The sequence below is a fragment of the Electrophorus electricus genome, chromosome 15 (genome assembly GCF_041902795.1).
Source record: "Electrophorus electricus isolate QZ-2024a chromosome 15, ASM4190279v1, whole genome shotgun sequence".
NCBI lineage: Eukaryota > Metazoa > Chordata > Actinopteri > Gymnotiformes > Gymnotidae > Electrophorus > Electrophorus electricus.
The window spans coordinates 14,640,918-14,658,713 of record NC_137511.1 but is presented as its reverse complement, the minus strand read 5'-3'; the positions used below and the strand labels follow the sequence as shown (position 1 = coordinate 14,658,713).

The window sequence follows — 17,796 nt, the reverse complement described above, 5'->3', positions numbered from 1 at the left end:
TGACCATGACATGACCATAACATGACCATGACATGACCATGACACGAGCTGATTCAATTTCCCATGTAAGGTATAGTCCTATAGCTGCCAATTCCTTATTTTAATTCATTTTTATTAGACGTGTTGTAGAGCTTTCAATGTTCAGTTTGTATTAGCTCATTAATAAAAGCCTGGTGAGGCCCTTAATGTGTAATGACATCAGAACAGAAATCAACCTTCGTGTTCACTGGATATACAAAAGGCCATTTCTATAGCCTCCTCTAGCTTTCACACCAACACGGATGGCTTTATTTTCTGCTGAAAACAAGGGGTTAAGTGCTGATGTGCTGTAGCCAGGAAACATTAAAAAAGAAAGTCCACACACACAAACACACAGGCACAAAAAAAGACACACAGCATATGGATCGCCATACTGGTATGGGATCTGTGGTGGTAGGCATCTCTCTCGTAATCAGATGATGGGTAAGAGGGTTTAAAAGGTCTGTCAGCCCCATTACATGTCCCTGAGAGAGCCTGAATAGATGCCCACTTCCCCAGTGGCACAGGAAGAGCAGCACTGCAACCACGTTCAGTCACCCACCTGGTGCACAGCTGCAGCGGTGAGTAGAATCCGAGAATTCTGCGGAATATGGCAAATTGAGTAGAATTCTAGAATGCAGTGGAATATGGGATAAGGAAATATGTAAACGTGAGTTATGGGGGGTTTGATATTGCTTGTGGCAGGGTGAAAGGAAACATGCTCGCGATGAATTCTTTCAGTGGAGCTTTTGAATACTGGGTTTTATCAATCAAATGAGTTAGAGTGGCATTGAAGTCTGAGGTGTGAAAACCAGATACAAATGGTTAAGCATGTAAGTATTCAAAAGAGAACAGAGAAAAGATCATTTGCAGGAAAATAGAAATTAAAAAAATTCATTTAGAAATTGTAATAATTATTTTGTGTCAGTGAATAATTTGAAACATCTATTTTACTTTACACATAGTTTCTGAAGAAAAAAGTAAAAGAGGTGGTGGTTTTGAACTTTTTATTAAACAGTTTATATACATCACTGGTGTTACAGATTGTTTATTCATTGCTTAAAGTTCATTCATAGGGTTCACAAAATCCAATCACTACAAATTTGCGTTCATCATCCCAGCTCTTACTGCCAGATTGCACCAAATCATTGATGCGATTCTTGTAACCTTCATATATGCATTCTCATCTTTCCTACACAGCATAAGAATAAGTTCATAATGAGAATGGCTCTCAGTGTCATTTGCACCCTTCTTAGTGCACTTATTCATACGAGAGCCACATCAGATTGAGTCTGAGTGTTTCTCATTGAGGGAGGTCTAAGGACTCAGGTGGTTTTTGTACACTCAGCATGTTCAATCTGTTCTTTACTTAATGAGATTAATCTGTGGGCTTTTTGTCTGTACGCGTAGACTGGTGCACTGCTTTACTTGAGCCCTGGATTACACAACCTGGGTCACCTGTGGCAGCATATTTGTTCAGAGCGCCACCTCATGGAAAGTTCATGCACTGCAGGCTCCCTCTTTGGAATTTGCCAGTTTGTAGGTCCGTGTGTTGCCAACCAGCAAGAGTATTACAGATACAGGTGCATGTCGATGAGGTGTCAAGGTGATAGGAGAATACAGGATGATAGACGAGGCATTGTGAAGGTGTGGGCTGGTAACAGTGCTACTGTGGCTCTTTTCACAGTGTTGGTTTAGTTTAAAAATCCATTTACTTTCTGCAGTGTCTGTGGTGAAGGTTACATGACAAGCTTCACATGTAAACAATATGTTATGACCTTGAAGACATTGTTAATTTTGTGATTTGCATGTTAATCTGTGTCACATGTAACTGTCATGCTGTCAAATTCAGTCAATAAACCCTCTCTTTGTATTCTACCAGTGGCAAACTGAAGCATGTCATCACGGAGAGAGAGCAAATACACAGTGGGCTGAACCAAATCAACCAGCAACAACGATCTACGAAGCACCAAAACACCACTAACACAACTTACACCGCTATTACCAACACCATCAACACCATTAACACCAAAACACCACTAACACCATTGCCACTAACAACACTTACACCACTAACAACACTAATCAAAACACTACCAACTTCACTGACACCACTAACAACACTTACAATATCCACTAACTATGAATCTTGAGGCTCCCAAAACAGAGGTCAAGTCAGCCACTCGTGTAACTGGTGGCCCTGCCACACCACGCAAAGGCCCACCGAAATTCAAACAAAGACAGACTCGCCAGTTCAAGAGCAAACCACCCAAAAAGGGCATCCAGGGGTAAGACTTACAGCTCAACCATTCATATAAAACTGCTTGTTTATATCTTTGGGAAATCTTTGGTTAGCTCCTTTGGCTTTGTCAGTGCTGGTTGTGACACCTGTGGTACTATGGTGAGAATCCTGAAGATATTAAATTTAGTGGGCCCTGTGTATTCAGATCTGTAATTTGTTTGCAATCATATCTGTACCTCTACCTCCACTTGTTCTATTAGGTTCGGAGATGACATCCCAGGAATGGAAGGATTAGGCACTGGTAAGCGCAATTATCTATCTCCCCACTGCATTCCCTACTCACGTGTTCTAGTATCATCTCAACTGACGTCCTTATTCTTAGCCGACCTTGCCTAAAGTCCTCTGGCACGCATTAGAGTTTATAGCACACTAGAACATAAACAACATAAGCAAGATTACCCAGGCTTGGTGCAGTCCTCATGGTAAGCAGCTTAACAATATCAGCACGAGGCTGGGAACACTGAAAAGGTTTCCCGCAGACAACACAGTTCAATCCATGACTGAGCGTAGTCTGTGTCTATGAAACCAAATGTGGTTAGAGAGTTTTCCTATGAGTTAATTCTGGTGTGTCTTTACCTGCAGACATCACTGTCATCTGCCCTTGGGAGGCCTTCAGTCACCTGGAGCTGCATGAGCTGGCTCAGTATGGAATCATCTGAGTCCTCCGCCTTCCCATCATCCCTTGCTGTTTTTTAGAGCCCCTTCCCCCTTTTACTATCTTACTATATGGTGGTGACAGTCTCCAGTGGGACTACACATTTAACATATCATTGAATGCATTCAAGAACAGCGATGTTTCTAAAAATGGAAAAATGAGGGGAAAAAAACTCTAAAAAACAAATCTCCTCGCCACCCTTCTCAGATTCTTTATTTGCTGTAGCCAGATCTGTTTTCAACTCGCTGTACCAGTTGTGGTCCATTTTTTTAGAGGTTTCACCAAAATCTATCTTTACATTTTTTCTTCTTATTTGTCTTATTTCTTCTGCTAACTGATACAGAATGGAATTTGAAAAAAAAACAAACAAACAAACAAAGAAGCATGAACTATTTAATCTGTTTCATTATTGGACCTCAGTACAGTAGAAGAAACTCAATCAGACCTCCAGACCATCTCTTTCCTATTTTCTTTACCAGCTTCTCTTGCCCCCTTTCCTCCTCTTTAGCTTCTTTAACCAAGCCCTCCCTCCTAGCACACACTCAGGGATTGAAATAAAGCTATTTTGAAAGGAAGAAAACTTGAAATCTTCTTTGATCAGTTGTTTGGCTGCTATTGTAATCTTGTTGGCCCCACATGAAATACAGTATCGCCCACCTTTGGAAACTGGCTGACTATAGAAAAGAGCGTGGACTAGACTTTGCAGGACACACAACACAGGCAGAAAGTGAGGCAAACGTGATAGCAATCTAGGATCCAATCAGCGGCAGGCCTACAGCCCTCCAAACTGCAGTATTCAAGTGTGTACTGTATAGTTCAGGTCCCGGCTGACTGTGACTGATACAAGCTGCATTTACACACATTTTACTCACCAGATATCTTGATATGTTTGCATTGAAAGGTCACATGTGTTGTTTACCCATCTGCTATATTTGAGAGATGGCAAACTCACCAAGCATTTTACAACTTAGACATAATGATTGTATGTAATCAGTGACTGGTGTAAACATGTTTCTTCTCCACAGGATAAGGGGAAAATAAAGCTTGAAAAGGTTGAAAAAATATGTTAATTACAAGTGCAAATCTTCCTGATGTAGTCACACTTCACCTTTTTTCAACCAATAACAAATAGTTTCAATAAATCTGCTCATTCCATGTGACCTCTTTGAGCTGAAAATATAGTGTAAAGGGTGAATAGGGTGTAAGGCTCTGAGCTCTGTGATTTCAATGCATCCATAATGATGAAGAGCTGAAATTAGCCATAACAGCTACACTTCCCACCTCTGCTCCACCAACACATAGGGCTGATCTCCTCTGCCACATACTGCTCTGAGCACCCCTGGATATGTTGTTGTTGTTATTATTATTATTATTATTATTATTATTATTATTATTATTATTATTATTATTATTGATATGACACAAACTTTTATTTTGGTTTAAAAACAAACAAACAAAAAACTATGCATACTCTAGTGAATGTTATTATAAGCAACTATGCACTCCAAAATGGATGCAGCTGCCATCTTCATCTCTATGCATTTTGATGCATCTATGCTTTTTTACATCCTTAGTTAACTAACATGTCATTTAATCAAGTAACCAGAGTTTGCACCCCCTCAACAAACACAAGGACCAAAAGGCTGTGATTCAGTATTTTTCAGGGTCCTATTACCTATTTCAAGTAAATAATATTATCGGCATTTCAGTTTCTATATAGTGTGGAGACTTTTGCTTATACGTAAACTTTACGTAGAACTTTAGTTTTGAAAGGCTTCCGGTAATAGGAGGAACTCACCTTTACACTGTCGCTGCGTTCACGGCACCGAACTGAGTTATGGAGTTTTGTCTTGAGCATTCTGTACAGTTTAGAGCTGGTCTTGTAAACGCTGAATTTGCTGCCTGAGTTGTCTGTCGGTGTCAAGAATCGGGATTACGAACCCGATAAACATGGCAGAAAACATGGTAAGCAACCGATTCAGGTATTTTGCCTGTTAGTTTATGGAACGTTAAACTAGCTCGCTAGCTAAGTACTGTATTATGAGTGATGAGGCAGCAGAATTGTTAGCTCGAAGCTAACAAGCTAACCATCGGAACAGTTGCGGGCCCAGCTAACCGCCAACAGACATTAAAATATGAAATTAAATTAACTAAGGAAATGAACAAATTTACTTAAATTGTTCCGAGCTTGTCAGGTTATTCTGCCTGCCACATACTTTACTGCATGTGGAAAATGTCATGGTTGTAACAAAGAGACTGCCAGGTAGCTTGCAGCTGTTAACATCGGTTACACAGACATTTGGACGGTACGTTAGCTAACCTAGCTAGGTGCCTAAGGCTAGATAAACACTTTACTGAGTTGATGTACAAGTCGAGTTCACTCAGTGCTTTAGACAGCTAACCTACCCAGATATCTAGCATGCAAGCAGGTTCGATAACTGACTTAAAATAGTTGAAGTCTGCATTAGCTAACTTATTCTCGGAGGTTTGAACGGCTAAGACGTAGGTAAGGTAATTGGCCGACTAGCTAGCTAGGATACAGGCAGCAAGGGAACTGTGTAACCAATGTCAGGAAAAAAATTTGCTTTTGGTAAAGTAGGTCAGCGAGCTGGTTACGTTGGCGCATCAACCTGATGTCCAGCTAGGCAGCGTTAATGTCATCCGAGTCGCTGTTTCCCAGTCCTGCGTGCACTGGGTGATGTTCACGCATTCTGAGAAACCGTTTTGCTGATCATCTTTAGTTTGTCATTTTAGCTGTCCTAGCTAGCATAGCTACTGTAATTCCAAGAATACTTAAATACTTGACCATTCAAGGTAGCGAGCTTCCAGTGTGAAACCAAGACATATAGGTAAGCTCGCTATCTTAAATAGTTACTTGGTCAACCGATATATATATATATATATATAGAGAGAGAGAGAGAGAGAGAGAGAGTGCTAGGATTTCTTGCTGTGTAATGTCCTTTAAGACAAGCAAAGTAAACCTCATTTATGTTGTGTATTAGTGATTGTGGTCTGCATACTATTTACTGGGCAGTACATCAAAAATAACCCTAAACAAAGCTGACTGGACACCTCGCAGTATACAAGTGACCCATCTTCAGCAAGTGCTTCCTTATAATCCAGGATAATTCATTTATTAAGAAGTTCTCAGTGATTCAGTTGGCAGCTGTACTTGTAAAGAGGAGAGTCAGGTTGACTTCCCTTTCCCTGCTTCTGTGAATCACTTGGCTGGCTATGCAGTTGTGGTCAATAATGCTTTAATCAGAAATGAGCTCAAAGCATGAGTCTTTAAACCAGTATCAGGCAAGACGAGGTCAGTGTATTTGCACCTTGTATACACAGTAGCAATTCAAAGTGCTTCACATAACATGTTGGGTAGACCAAGTCTTCTTAATAGGTCTGTGTACCATTGGAAGCATAACAACCTGAAATTCTCCTGATGTTTGTCTACTCGTAGATCATTCGTGTCCAGTCTCCGGAGGGAATGAAAAAAATCAACTCAACCAAGCGGGAGACTGCTGCAGCTTTTCTTAAGAAGGTAAGCACAGTAGTCCCCCCCCCCCCCACACACACACACACCAAAGTCTTCAGTCAGACTCAGTCTTATAGCTTTGTCCCCTTTTTCATTTTAAAATTACGATAGATCCTTGTCTGTGTGTAACAAAAGTCCTAAGATGTTCTGTTGGACAGCCCAACATTTACCAACTGTCACTTATTTACAAATATGAAAGACTCAAACCATTCTATAAGCAATGGAAAACACATCAACCTCACAGTCTTTGGCCTTTAGGCTCAGCTGACTGAGCATGTGGATTGTTGCTGCACTGGGAAATGAACCCGTCCCAGTCTTACCAGTACAGAAAAGTGGAATTTATCATGTTCACAGACCAGTCTTAGACTTCACTTCCTTTCAATCTGTGGCTTTGTATTTTGTTTTAACACACTGTATCACTTTTTTTAACCACACTGATCGTTATTCCTTAGTACCTCATTTCTGAATAGCTCAGACAGCTGAGCTGAGCCAGGTTCCGCTGCAGGCGCTGAAGAGTGCCAGCAAAGTGCTGCAGTGTGCCTTGACCACGCTCCCTGCTGATGTATTGTTAAGGCTCAGCTGAAAACAGAGATCCACACTGTATAAGCCTACATATGCCGAGCTAGGCTGAACCGATCTAGGGTTCTGCACGTGTGCGCGCGCATACACACACACATACACATACATACATACATGCATGCATACATACATGCATGCATGCATGCATGCATACATACACACACACACACACCTTGCCTCAGCAAAGGGAGGCATGCTGATATCTCAAGGCCAGACAGCTAGCAACTTCTGGAAGCTCACTTCTGATGGAGAGAATGCACTCAATACCACGCTGTCTCATAGTACAATAACGGCCGTTGTCCGAGACATTAGGCAGGCACAGCAACAAGTGAATAATTATAGTGGGCTTGAAAAGCTCCCTCAGGACAGTTCATTTGCTTCTTGCAGTACAACCGCCATTGACATGCTGCCTGTTTTGTTAGAACGAGCTTTACATTTTATTACATTTGGCTCAGCAATGGCAGGTGTGGTTGTAGCTGTGCAGAAGAGGCAGTCTGCTTTAACATAGCACTCTGCATCACTCTGCTATAACACAGCACTCTGTGTTTCATGAAAGATTCATTGCTTGTTGTGAAGTGAGGCCTAAAGTCTTAGATCCTTGGAGAGATCTAGTTTGCTTTTGATGCTGGTCTTATTTCAGTAGGGGCTAAAACGGGCTGGGTGGCACAGGTCTGGCCACGCTGACTTCTTAACAAAGTGCGTGTGCATCTGAGCATCAACCTCACCACCCAGCTCCATAGAGAAGTTATCATTTTCCCAGCCCAGTTTATGTTGACTCTCCTCAAAGTGTTGATAAACATTAGAAAATATGATATTTGGTGTTTTGACTTGTCCAGCCAAGTTTAATTAGATATCAATGAATGATAGATTAGTAAATAATTACTAATGAAATCTTAATGGCATTACATCTCCACTTCCAAAGCTGCTGTTCTTATTGAATTATTTATTTGTAACTGATTCTGTGATTGAAACGGATTGTTTATAGTGCAGCTTATTTTGTAATATCGTGTGCAGATGCCGCATGCAGGAATGCTTCGTGTATATACAGTTAGTTCACTTTTTTACGGGGACTTGAGAGTTTAGCTCTCCTCTCCCTTCTTTGCCTCATCTTGTTTTCTTTTTCTTTGTTCCTTACTTTACTTCTTTTTCATACAGGTTGATGGTCACAATGTGCCATTTTAATCTTATCAACTTGGTCTTTCACACCTTTCACCCTGAACATAAAACAACGTTTGGTTTTGGAATATTGCACTGTCTGTCTAAAAGTATAGATTTAACCTTTTCTGCATTTTGTTCTTGAATAAATTCCTATTTAGGCCTTAATTATATACTTTGAAATGAAAACTTTGGGATGGATAATATGCTAAATTTATGCCCCCTCCCTGCAGGTTGCAAAAGAGTTTGGATTCAACTCGAATGGTTTTTCGGTCTACTTGAACCGCAACAAGACCGGAGAGATCCTTTCTCAGAACAAGACGCTCAGCCTGCTTAAGATCAAGTAAGTCTGTTTGCTACTGGGAATAAGTATCATTTGAGAGATTTCGAGAAGCTGTCTAGAACATTCATTAACGATTCTCCCTGTGTTCGTTAACAATTCTCCCTACATATTCTCGCCTTGTTTGTCTTGGAGGTGTCTTCTTCTTTTTATCTGCTTGTTTCTTTACTTTGTCTTGGTTTCTGTCTTTGCCTAGACATGGAGACATGCTGTTTCTTTTCCCGTCATCATCCAGTCAGTCCAGTGAGAACATGGACACAGCACAGCCCCATTCTTCCTCCTCCTCCTCCTCCTCATCCTCCTCCTCCTCCATGTCTCGATCTCACTCAGCTCCTCAGTTCTCAGAGGATGATATTGACCAGTACTTGTCCAAACAAGAAGGCAAGATCTACAGAAACCGAGATGCCCAACTGTGAGTCTGTCTTCTGCTGCGTGAATCTGTATTTATGTTTATACAACAGCGTCAGCACCTAGTGTGCATTTGAAACATTTTCTGTCCTTTGTAATATCTGATGGAATAAAAAATTGCTCATTGTACCACAGCTTTTAAAGAGAATGCACTTGTGTTTCAGATGTCGTCATGGTCCAATGGGAAAATGCGTACACTGTGTACCTTTAGAGGTAAGTACATAGTCAATAATGCATATTGGAAAGGCTTTTGTTCACATGTAAATTTGACCTTATAATGAGTCATAGTGCGTAGCACAAAGATACCTTGCTCCATTGCAGCTGTTTGGCTTTTCCCACTTCACAGCCTTTTGATGAAGACTACCTGAATCACCTCGATCCACCTGTCAAACACATGTCTTTCCATGCCTATATCCGCAAGCTGACCGGTGGAGCAGACAAGTGAGTCTTTGCACAGGCTTTCGACTTTTCAATGGAAAATGTCGGTCTTCAAGAGACTCTGGAGTCATACGAGACCATCATTTCTCCTCCTCTTACTCAGGGGCAAGTTTGTGGCGTTGGAGAACATCAGCTGTAAGATCAAGTCTGGCTGCGAGGGCCATCTGCCCTGGCCAGAGGGCATCTGCACCAAGTGCCAACCTAGTGCCATCACCCTGAACAGACAGGTACCCCCAGTTCCCTAGCACCATGACTGCACTGGCATTTGCTGAGTCTTTGCAGTGAAATGCAGCTCTGAACTGGATATCCCAATAGTGCTAATAGCTAATTAACGCTAGCTGGGCTCATGTATAACTTTCAGGATGGACGCATGCTAGCCTCTCGGCATTTCATTCCACATTGCAGAAATACAGACATGTGGATAACATCATGTTTGAGAACCACACCATCGCCGACCGTTTCTTGGACTTCTGGAGGAAGACAGGAAACCAGCGGATGGGCTACCTGTACGGCCGCTACACAGAGCACAAGGACATCCCCCTGGGCATCCGCGCTGAAGTGGCTGCCATTTACGAACCGCCACAGGTCAGCTCGACAAACACAAGCACTTATCTGAAATGCTCTTGTCCTTAATCCTGTCGGAAGCTCATAGGGTTGGTTAGAAGCGTGTAGATGAGGCCTCTATGACTCAATGCACCGGTATACAGTATTAATGTTAGTAGTTAATTTTGGAACACTAATAAAGACATTAATCATTTCTTGTTTAATAGCCACTGATGTGTCTGGATTGATGAGCAGTCTTTCCACATTTGTACTGTCTGTTCCATCATGGCTTAGTCAGACACCCTGGCAGCGAGAGATCAAGGACATCGAGAATCTGGTTCCCTCAGTGCACCTGCACTCACATCCTAAAGAGTAAAATGGTGGTCTGCATGGGAGAGTTTGATGTGAAGGCAGTGTCAGAAAGGGTCGCTTAGCCTCACCCCGACAGCTGCCTCTCCTCCTTGCAGCTGCGTTCTTCGGTGTTGTCGTTTCCTGGGTTGGCCCACGTATTCTGCAAATTAATATAAACTATGTGCCTACTTAATACTGCCACCCCTATCCCATATGGTTGAATCCCAGTGGTAATGGCTCCTGTCTGGTTGGGTTTCAGATTGGCACTCAGAACAGCCTGGAACTGATAGACGATCCCAGAGCTGCAGCAGTGGAGGAGATTGCTGCCAAGCTAGGTCTCCGCAAGGTAACCCCGACTCCACTCTCTCTTTCCTCCTGTCCCTCTTTTAGGCTGGCAGGCTCATTCTGGGACCATAACATCACCTAACTTAACCACTATTCTGGCTTGGGTGTCTTGAATCTGGTGACATGACACATTTTGGGCACAGAAAAGCTTATTCCTGACAGGGAGCCCTTCCTGACATTGGCGGCATAATTTGTAGGTGTGGTTAGAGTGTTGCAATTCAAATGCATATCTGCTAACATAGCTGTTTGTTTACTTCCCAAGTTTGTTGTATTATTGTATAAATGGTAATATTAGTTGCTTATGGACCTAGGTGGGGTGGATCTTCACAGACCTGCTATCAGAAGATACAAGAATAGGCACAGTGCGTTACACAAGAAACAAGGTAACACTTCAAATTGCGCGTCTCAAGTAAAACAGCCCGCTAGATTCTTTACTGGACCCAGCCTGGTTCGAGGACAGAGTGAGCAGTACCATGTTATGTGCAAGCTGCAGCCTGTGATTTGTTTCCTGTGTAGGACTCGTACTTCCTGAGCTCTGAAGAGTGCATCACTGCCGGACATTTCCAGAACCAGCACGCCAATCCCTGCCGGCTCTCTCCTGATGGCCATTTTGGATCAAAATTTGTCACAGTAGTCGCAACAGGTGCGTGGTTTCTCTTCTTTATGATGTTATTTGCAGTGAGCTTTCCTTTGCTACGACGGGAGTAGACGCTGTATTTTTACTGTTACTGTTGGTTCTGTTCCTGAAGAGAGAATGCATTCATTTGTGTGCCTTGTAAAATACTTGATGTGCAATTAAATGGGTTATCAGACTATACTAAATGATTGACCTGGATCATCTTGTTTTATTTTTATTTGTTATTCCTAAAACCACATGCCTTTGATTAAAAAAAGCAACAATATAATAAATTGGTGCGGTATTCTGTCCTGCAATGTAAATATAACTCTAATATACATATATACCTTTGTGCCTGTGTGTGTGGGTGTGTGTGGGTGTGTGTGGGTGTGTGTGGGTGTGTGTGGGGGTGTGTGGGGGTGTGTGGGGGTGTGTGGGGGTGTGTGGGGGTGTGTGGGGGTGTGTGTACGCAGGTGGTCCAGATAACCAAGTGCATTTTGAGGGATATCAGGTGTCTAACCAGTGCATGGCACTGGTGAGGGATGAGTGCTTGCTGCCCTGCCGAGATGCCCCCGAGCTTGGCTACGCCAAAGAGTCCAGCAGTGAGCAGTATGTCCCAGATGTCTTCTATAAGGTGCATGCACACGTGCGCACACACACCCGTTCATGCCAACATGCAGCCTGAGCATATGGAAGCCAAGGCTTTTGTATCCCTTTTGATGAGGCAGACTAAGTGCACGCGCGCACACAGACACCCTCTCACTCACATATTATGTACATATGTGTTTACCAGGCATGCACTTTCATCTCCTCCACATGACACTTGCCATGTCCATGTGCACATGCACAGAACCGTCATGCATCATACTACCACATGTCTTCTATAATCTGTGTGTGACGAAGTTTCTCTGAGACAGGTTAGGAAGGGCCCGTGTTCAGAGGGATCCCTGGTCATGTAAATCCATCCGTCACGGCTGTCTGTTGTGGCTGTCTGTTGTGCCAGTCTGTCTCCTGCTCTAATCCGTCATTCTTCCTTTTGGCATTTTCATTCTGGATGATTGCAAAGTTCAGCTTCAAGCGACTATTTGTTTAGTGAAGTGCAGCAAACCGATGAAATGCATTCCCATACAAATGATTGCGTTTACGGTCAAACTAAGCAGTCCTCTTATATTACTGTAGGTAAGATGTGTTTTATCACAATTCTGAACAGAGGCTCTCGTCTGTTGTTGAGCATCAGTCATCGGTGGTTGAGCATCGGTACAGCTAGACTGGTAAAAACCTGACAGATGGCCCTGCATGTTCTGAACTTGCTGTGAACCTGAAACTGCCAAACTAAGATGAAGTAGGAGATGCGCAGGATTTTTTTTTTTTCCTGCTGCTCATGGTATTTTTAGGATGTGATGCAGTCTGTAGCAGTGTGTGTTGTGGTGCCACAAATAAGCCATAAAGTCCTTAAGACTTTCAACATTTTAAATCTTTTTTTCTTTCATTTCATTATTCATTCTTTTATCGTCTCTCTTCCTCTTTCTTTGTGTATGTTTTCTCTCTTTCTCTGTTTACCTTCTTTCCTTGTATGCAGGATAAAGACAAGTTTGGCAATGACATCACACACTTGGCTCGCCCTCTACCTGTGGAGTACTTAATCATTGACGTGAGTACCAGTGCCTATACCAAATCTCCTCTAGCCTTTAAAATATTCCTCAATTGCATTTATGCTACATAAGACATCTACACACACACACACACACACACACACACACACACACACACACACACACACACACACACACACACACACACACACACACACACACACACCCCTACCTGTTTGTAAAGTGTAATTGAGCTCTTAGGGCTTATGAATGCTGTGGAAAAGCTTCGAATATAGTGAAATAATTAAAAATTTTTAAAGTTTTGAGAAACACTGTAATCACTTTGGGTGTTATTTTACACTCTGTGGGTAAACTAAAGTTAGCGACAGCATGTTCACACCTGCATACAGTAGCTTATGAAAGGAATGCTTTGATGAATTGCACTCATTATTAGTGTTGACTGCAGGGCAGAGGCCTATACGGAAATGAATTAAATCCTTTAGATAGGCTTTGATGGACTGGGGCACTTGTGCCACTCAACTAGCAACTCCAGTCATTCAGTCTCACTCTGCTGGAACTGCCATTAACAGAACAGCACAGTGAGCCATTCATGGGGTAGAACGTGTAGTGAGGAAATGTAGGAAAATTAATTTTGAATATTGTGTGGATCAGTGTTATTAAAATTAAACAAACTGAGTCACACTAAACTTGTGAACTGTGTCTGTGTGTGTGAGGGAGAACGTGTCGTTACTGTGCTCTGATTGCTCTCTCTCTCTGTGTGTGTGTGTGTGTGTGTGTGTGTGTGTGTGTGTGTGTGTGCGCGTGTGCGCGCCTGTGTGCGTGTGCGCGCGCAGATCACCACCACCTTTCCTAAAGACCCCGTGTTCACCTTCTCCTCCATGCTCCGCTTCCCCATCGAGAACAGGGATGCACTCGGGGAGACACAGGTAGTCACGCACACACCTCATACACCTCTACCTCGAGCACACAGAAGAAACACATCCTCTCTGGCAAATGCTGCTTAAACCTTTTCCAAAATCATGTGTGTGTGTGTGTCTGTGTGTCAGGACTTCCACAGTCTAGCTACATATCTCTCCCAGTGTTCTTCCTCCTCCTCCTTCCTGGACATTGTCTCTGACTTCCATTTGCTCATCTTCCTCGTCACCAATGACGTCATGCCTTTACGGGTGAGTGTGTTTTTTATTTTGTTTTGTGGGGGTTTTCCAGTTTTCCCCCACAATGCTTGTAGTTTGTGTTTAAGGTTCCAGAACATTTTCGTTTTTAGTGTAATCACAGTAGTGATTTTGGTATTTATCATTACTGTGCCCCTGCTGTGTTTCACAAATGTTCCTCATCTCTACTTTCTCGGGGTAGTTATAACAAATGATTGTAAAAAGACTTTTCCAGCATTATGGGTTTGCGCTTAATCTCAGCCAGGGCTTTTTTGTTTTCCTTTTGTTTTGCTGATGATTTGTTTGCTCTTTTGTTTTGAGGTCATGATGCTCCCTTCTTTGTCCTCTCTCCCTTTGTTGCCTAGGCACACAGTTGTATATGTATACAGTGTTTTGTCCAACAGGTGGCTCTGTAGTTGAGACACTTGTGCACGTCTCAGAGCCCTGCTAATAGTAGCCAGTTAATGTTTCATGGTTTTTGGTGGTGATGACCCTCTGCACATTCATGCAGACATTTTGGGGTCCATGCCTGTGGACCCCTGCCTCCTGTTGTGGGTGCAGCATTGATCATCTTTAAAGAAACTAGAAACTAATATTGAATTTCAACTTTTTGTTCACAGGACAGTATTGGACTCTTGCTAGAGGCTGTGAAGACCTCAAATGAGGAACTGGCACAGACATGGAAGAAGTCTGAGCAGTGGGCCACCATCGAGCAGCTGTGTAGTGAGTGTATCTCCAACTCACTGGAGATTTGGGAAGATTCCTGCGCTTCTGCTGTTATATTTTTTTGTTTGCTTATTTGTCTGTTGATTTGTGAGAGCTTAGGACCCCTTAGATATGAATCACAGAAAATTCATTCTGATTGCCTGATAGTTTAGTCTTTTTCCTGTCATAACTATTGTTTGAGTCGCACAGTCAAATGTATATCGTGTGTGACTTGTGAAAAATACACCAGCCTGGTTCCTCAAAGGTTCTAGCTGTACTTGCCTCACTTCACTGGTTACTAGTGAAATCGTCACTGATTTTTAGCTGCTGCTGCTTGTTTTTGAAGCACTACAAGGATTAGCAGTATAATACATCACTGACTTCATTCACTACACAACAGTCAGGTGTCATCTCTTAAGCAAACCTCTCTGCCAGAGTATCGTTAAAGGCTAATGGTGACAGCGCTTTTCTGGTGCTTGCCCCCAGCCTTGGGAACCATTTTCCATTCACTTGTCACCCTCTGATGTTGTTTTTAGACATACCTGGCCTTTGAGTCTTCCTGAGCTTTTATTGGTTTAGGTTTTGTCCAAGTGCAGTATTTATATTTTGCATGCCTGCTTTTAATGCTGCCTTCATGTTTTATTTGTATTTTCATGTTAATTTATTGCTATCTGTGAGAGTACAATTCCTTGGAATAAGCTGCTCACTGATCAGTCATAGTTGTTTTTACATAAGGCATATAAATGTGATTTGACTAATGAATAAAATCCTTTCCTTCCTCTCTTAGGCACAGTAGGAGGGCAGCAGGCAGGCTCTCTGGACTATGCCATGGGTGGCCCGTCTGTCCCAGCATCCTCCTCTGTCATGTGGTCATGCGTCCACTGCACCTTCATGAACCAGCCGGGCACAGAGCATTGTGAGATGTGCAGCCTTCCCCGCAGTTAAAAGCCCCTATATCCAGTGCTGTGATCACACACCATGCTGGGAGATAGCAGCAGGAGGGGCATGTCCCATTCAGACCACGCCCCTCACCCCACCCCCATTCCAAGCCCTGCCCACTTCTTCCCTGATTGCGCTGGGTTGCGAATGCCAGTGGCGTGCTGAGCTCCACAGCCAGTCGAATGTGCAGAGCTTATGATGGCAGTGTGGTCCTGTAGCCTCTCTACAGTGGCCACACGGCATGCTGGGATTGATTTATGCCGAGGCTCCTCCTTCTCTGCAGTCCAAATTGTCCTGGCGGTAGCGTAGCTTCCTGGACATTGATTAAACTTGCTAAATTTGTTTGTGGAATTTGATTTCTGCACCCCACCTGTTTTCACAACCTTGAAATGTGTTGTGTATATAACATGCAGATAAGGATTGATACTTTTATTTAATTTCAGTGAGGCTTTTCTTTTCCTTTTTTTGGCTCCTTGTTATATGTATATTGCTAGAATTGAATACAGTTTTCTGAAAACTATGATGCTGAAAAAGCCCTTGGAGTTTCACATGATTAAAGATGATACACAATGTTCCGAACAGGTGGATAGCACAGACCCACTCATCTCACCGTAGTTTCCTCAAAGGAGATTAGATTAAAAACACCTATTAAAAGTTGCACAGGCCTCATTATCAGTGATCATATGCCGTTTTCATTGCCATTGATTTATTTTTAGCAAGTTTTAAGGACTTTGGGATTGCTGTGTTGCCTGTGGTTTCTGGGGTGTATTATCAAACTGAATGACAGGGTTTAATATTGGATTTCTGCCTACATTTCTCAGTCTGACATAAAGCTACTTACTTTTTTTCCCTTCACACCATTTTCACATTGCTGTTAGAAAAAGAGAAAATGGTATAAAGAATGGCCGGTGCATTTGGCAGCTTTTGGTAAAGTTCCCACTGACTGAAATTGTGACTGATGGCACCTTCTTCAGTGTTTCGCTCTTTTTTCACTTACCGTCACTGGTCAGAACTTTGGACGGATAGGGATATCATGACGATCTCCAAAGCCTTTTAGCCACTTAACACTGCTTCCTCTTATCTGACCCAGTGTGTCCCAAGTCTGGATAAGATGAAAGGTGAAACATCACTAAGAGTTAAAATGAATGTTAATTAAATTAATCACTTTAAATTTTCTAGCTTGTTGCTGCCTGTGAGGAGCCAAAAGCAAATTGTGTTTGCACCCAACACCAAATGAAAGACAAATTGTGGTGTTTGCACCCAACACAAAATGAAAGTCGCTTTTGAGGTCAACCTGCAGTGCTCCTTCTGAGTTAATATTGGTATGTGGTGAAGCACTTCAGGGATGTACTTGCTTCAGAAAAGTCTCTGCACATACATCTTGCAGAGCTGGTTGTGTGAATGAGCATATTCTGTTTTTCACCCCAAAAGGAAACTAGGAGTCATGTGCTGACCAAATGGCCCATCAGTTACATTAACTGTCCAGATAGCTATCATTAACTTAAGTACTGAAGTGAAGGGGGAAAGAAATCTAGGTTCAAAAGTTGGATTTGAGGTTCAGAGTTTAGAACCTCTGGTATAAAAGGGAGAAAAGCATCTTGTGGAAAATGTTTTTCCTGTCACACTTGGTTAATTTGCATTATATACCTAATATGAATGTGATGATGGTACAGAATAGAGACTTGACAACTTATGACAGAGTTGGCCAGTGCTGCTTAGTTGGTAACTTCACAGACAAACAAGAATCTGGGATTTCTTTTCATACTGTTTCTGCATTGGAAATAATTTTTGCTTTGGAGGGTCCGGGGTTACGAGACGTTTACGGCTGGCTCCCCTGACATGGCTTAAAGCCTAATATCAATAGTGCTCAGGAATAGTGCACTACTTCTGTCTCCTTTCTAAAAATTAGCTTATTAGGATGAAGCCTGAAGAAGGCCCAAGACTGCACACCATTTGGGAGTTAAAATGCAGAAATAACATTTTAACAATAAAAACATTTTCATTTGAATGTAGTGCTTTTCCTTTTTTTACTGACTTCTTGAAAGTTACTGTGCTCATATTATGGTTCTACATTAAAAAGTATTCTTTCCTACTGAAATCAGTCTT

At 42.4% G+C, this 17,796-nt stretch overlaps 2 protein-coding genes across 2 annotated transcripts; both read left to right on the top strand.

The window, feature by feature from the left end:
- Positions 1-442: 442 nt before the first annotated feature.
- pde6gb (phosphodiesterase 6G, cGMP-specific, rod, gamma, paralog b) lies at positions 443-3,555 on the top strand. The gene is made up of 4 exons (XM_027013084.3): positions 443-599; positions 1,901-2,306; positions 2,521-2,561; positions 2,903-3,555. The coding sequence occupies exons 2-4, from the start codon at positions 2,161-2,163 to the stop codon at positions 2,977-2,979; spliced, it is 264 nt and encodes an 87-aa protein (XP_026868885.1). The 5' UTR covers positions 443-599; positions 1,901-2,160; the 3' UTR covers positions 2,980-3,555.
- Positions 3,556-4,768: 1,213 nt separating this feature from the next.
- On the top strand, positions 4,769-17,698 carry nploc4 (NPL4 homolog, ubiquitin recognition factor). Its single transcript, XM_027013067.3, has 17 exons — positions 4,769-4,940; positions 6,433-6,513; positions 8,475-8,584; positions 8,778-8,993; positions 9,154-9,202; positions 9,336-9,430; positions 9,531-9,654; positions 9,833-10,012; positions 10,581-10,667; positions 10,978-11,049; positions 11,183-11,309; positions 11,756-11,916; positions 12,862-12,933; positions 13,729-13,821; positions 13,942-14,061; positions 14,667-14,769; positions 15,539-17,698. Exons 1-17 carry the CDS (start codon positions 4,926-4,928, stop codon positions 15,694-15,696), a joined length of 1,863 nt encoding a protein of 620 aa, XP_026868868.2. The 5' UTR covers positions 4,769-4,925; the 3' UTR covers positions 15,697-17,698.
- Positions 17,699-17,796: the final 98 nt, after the last annotated feature.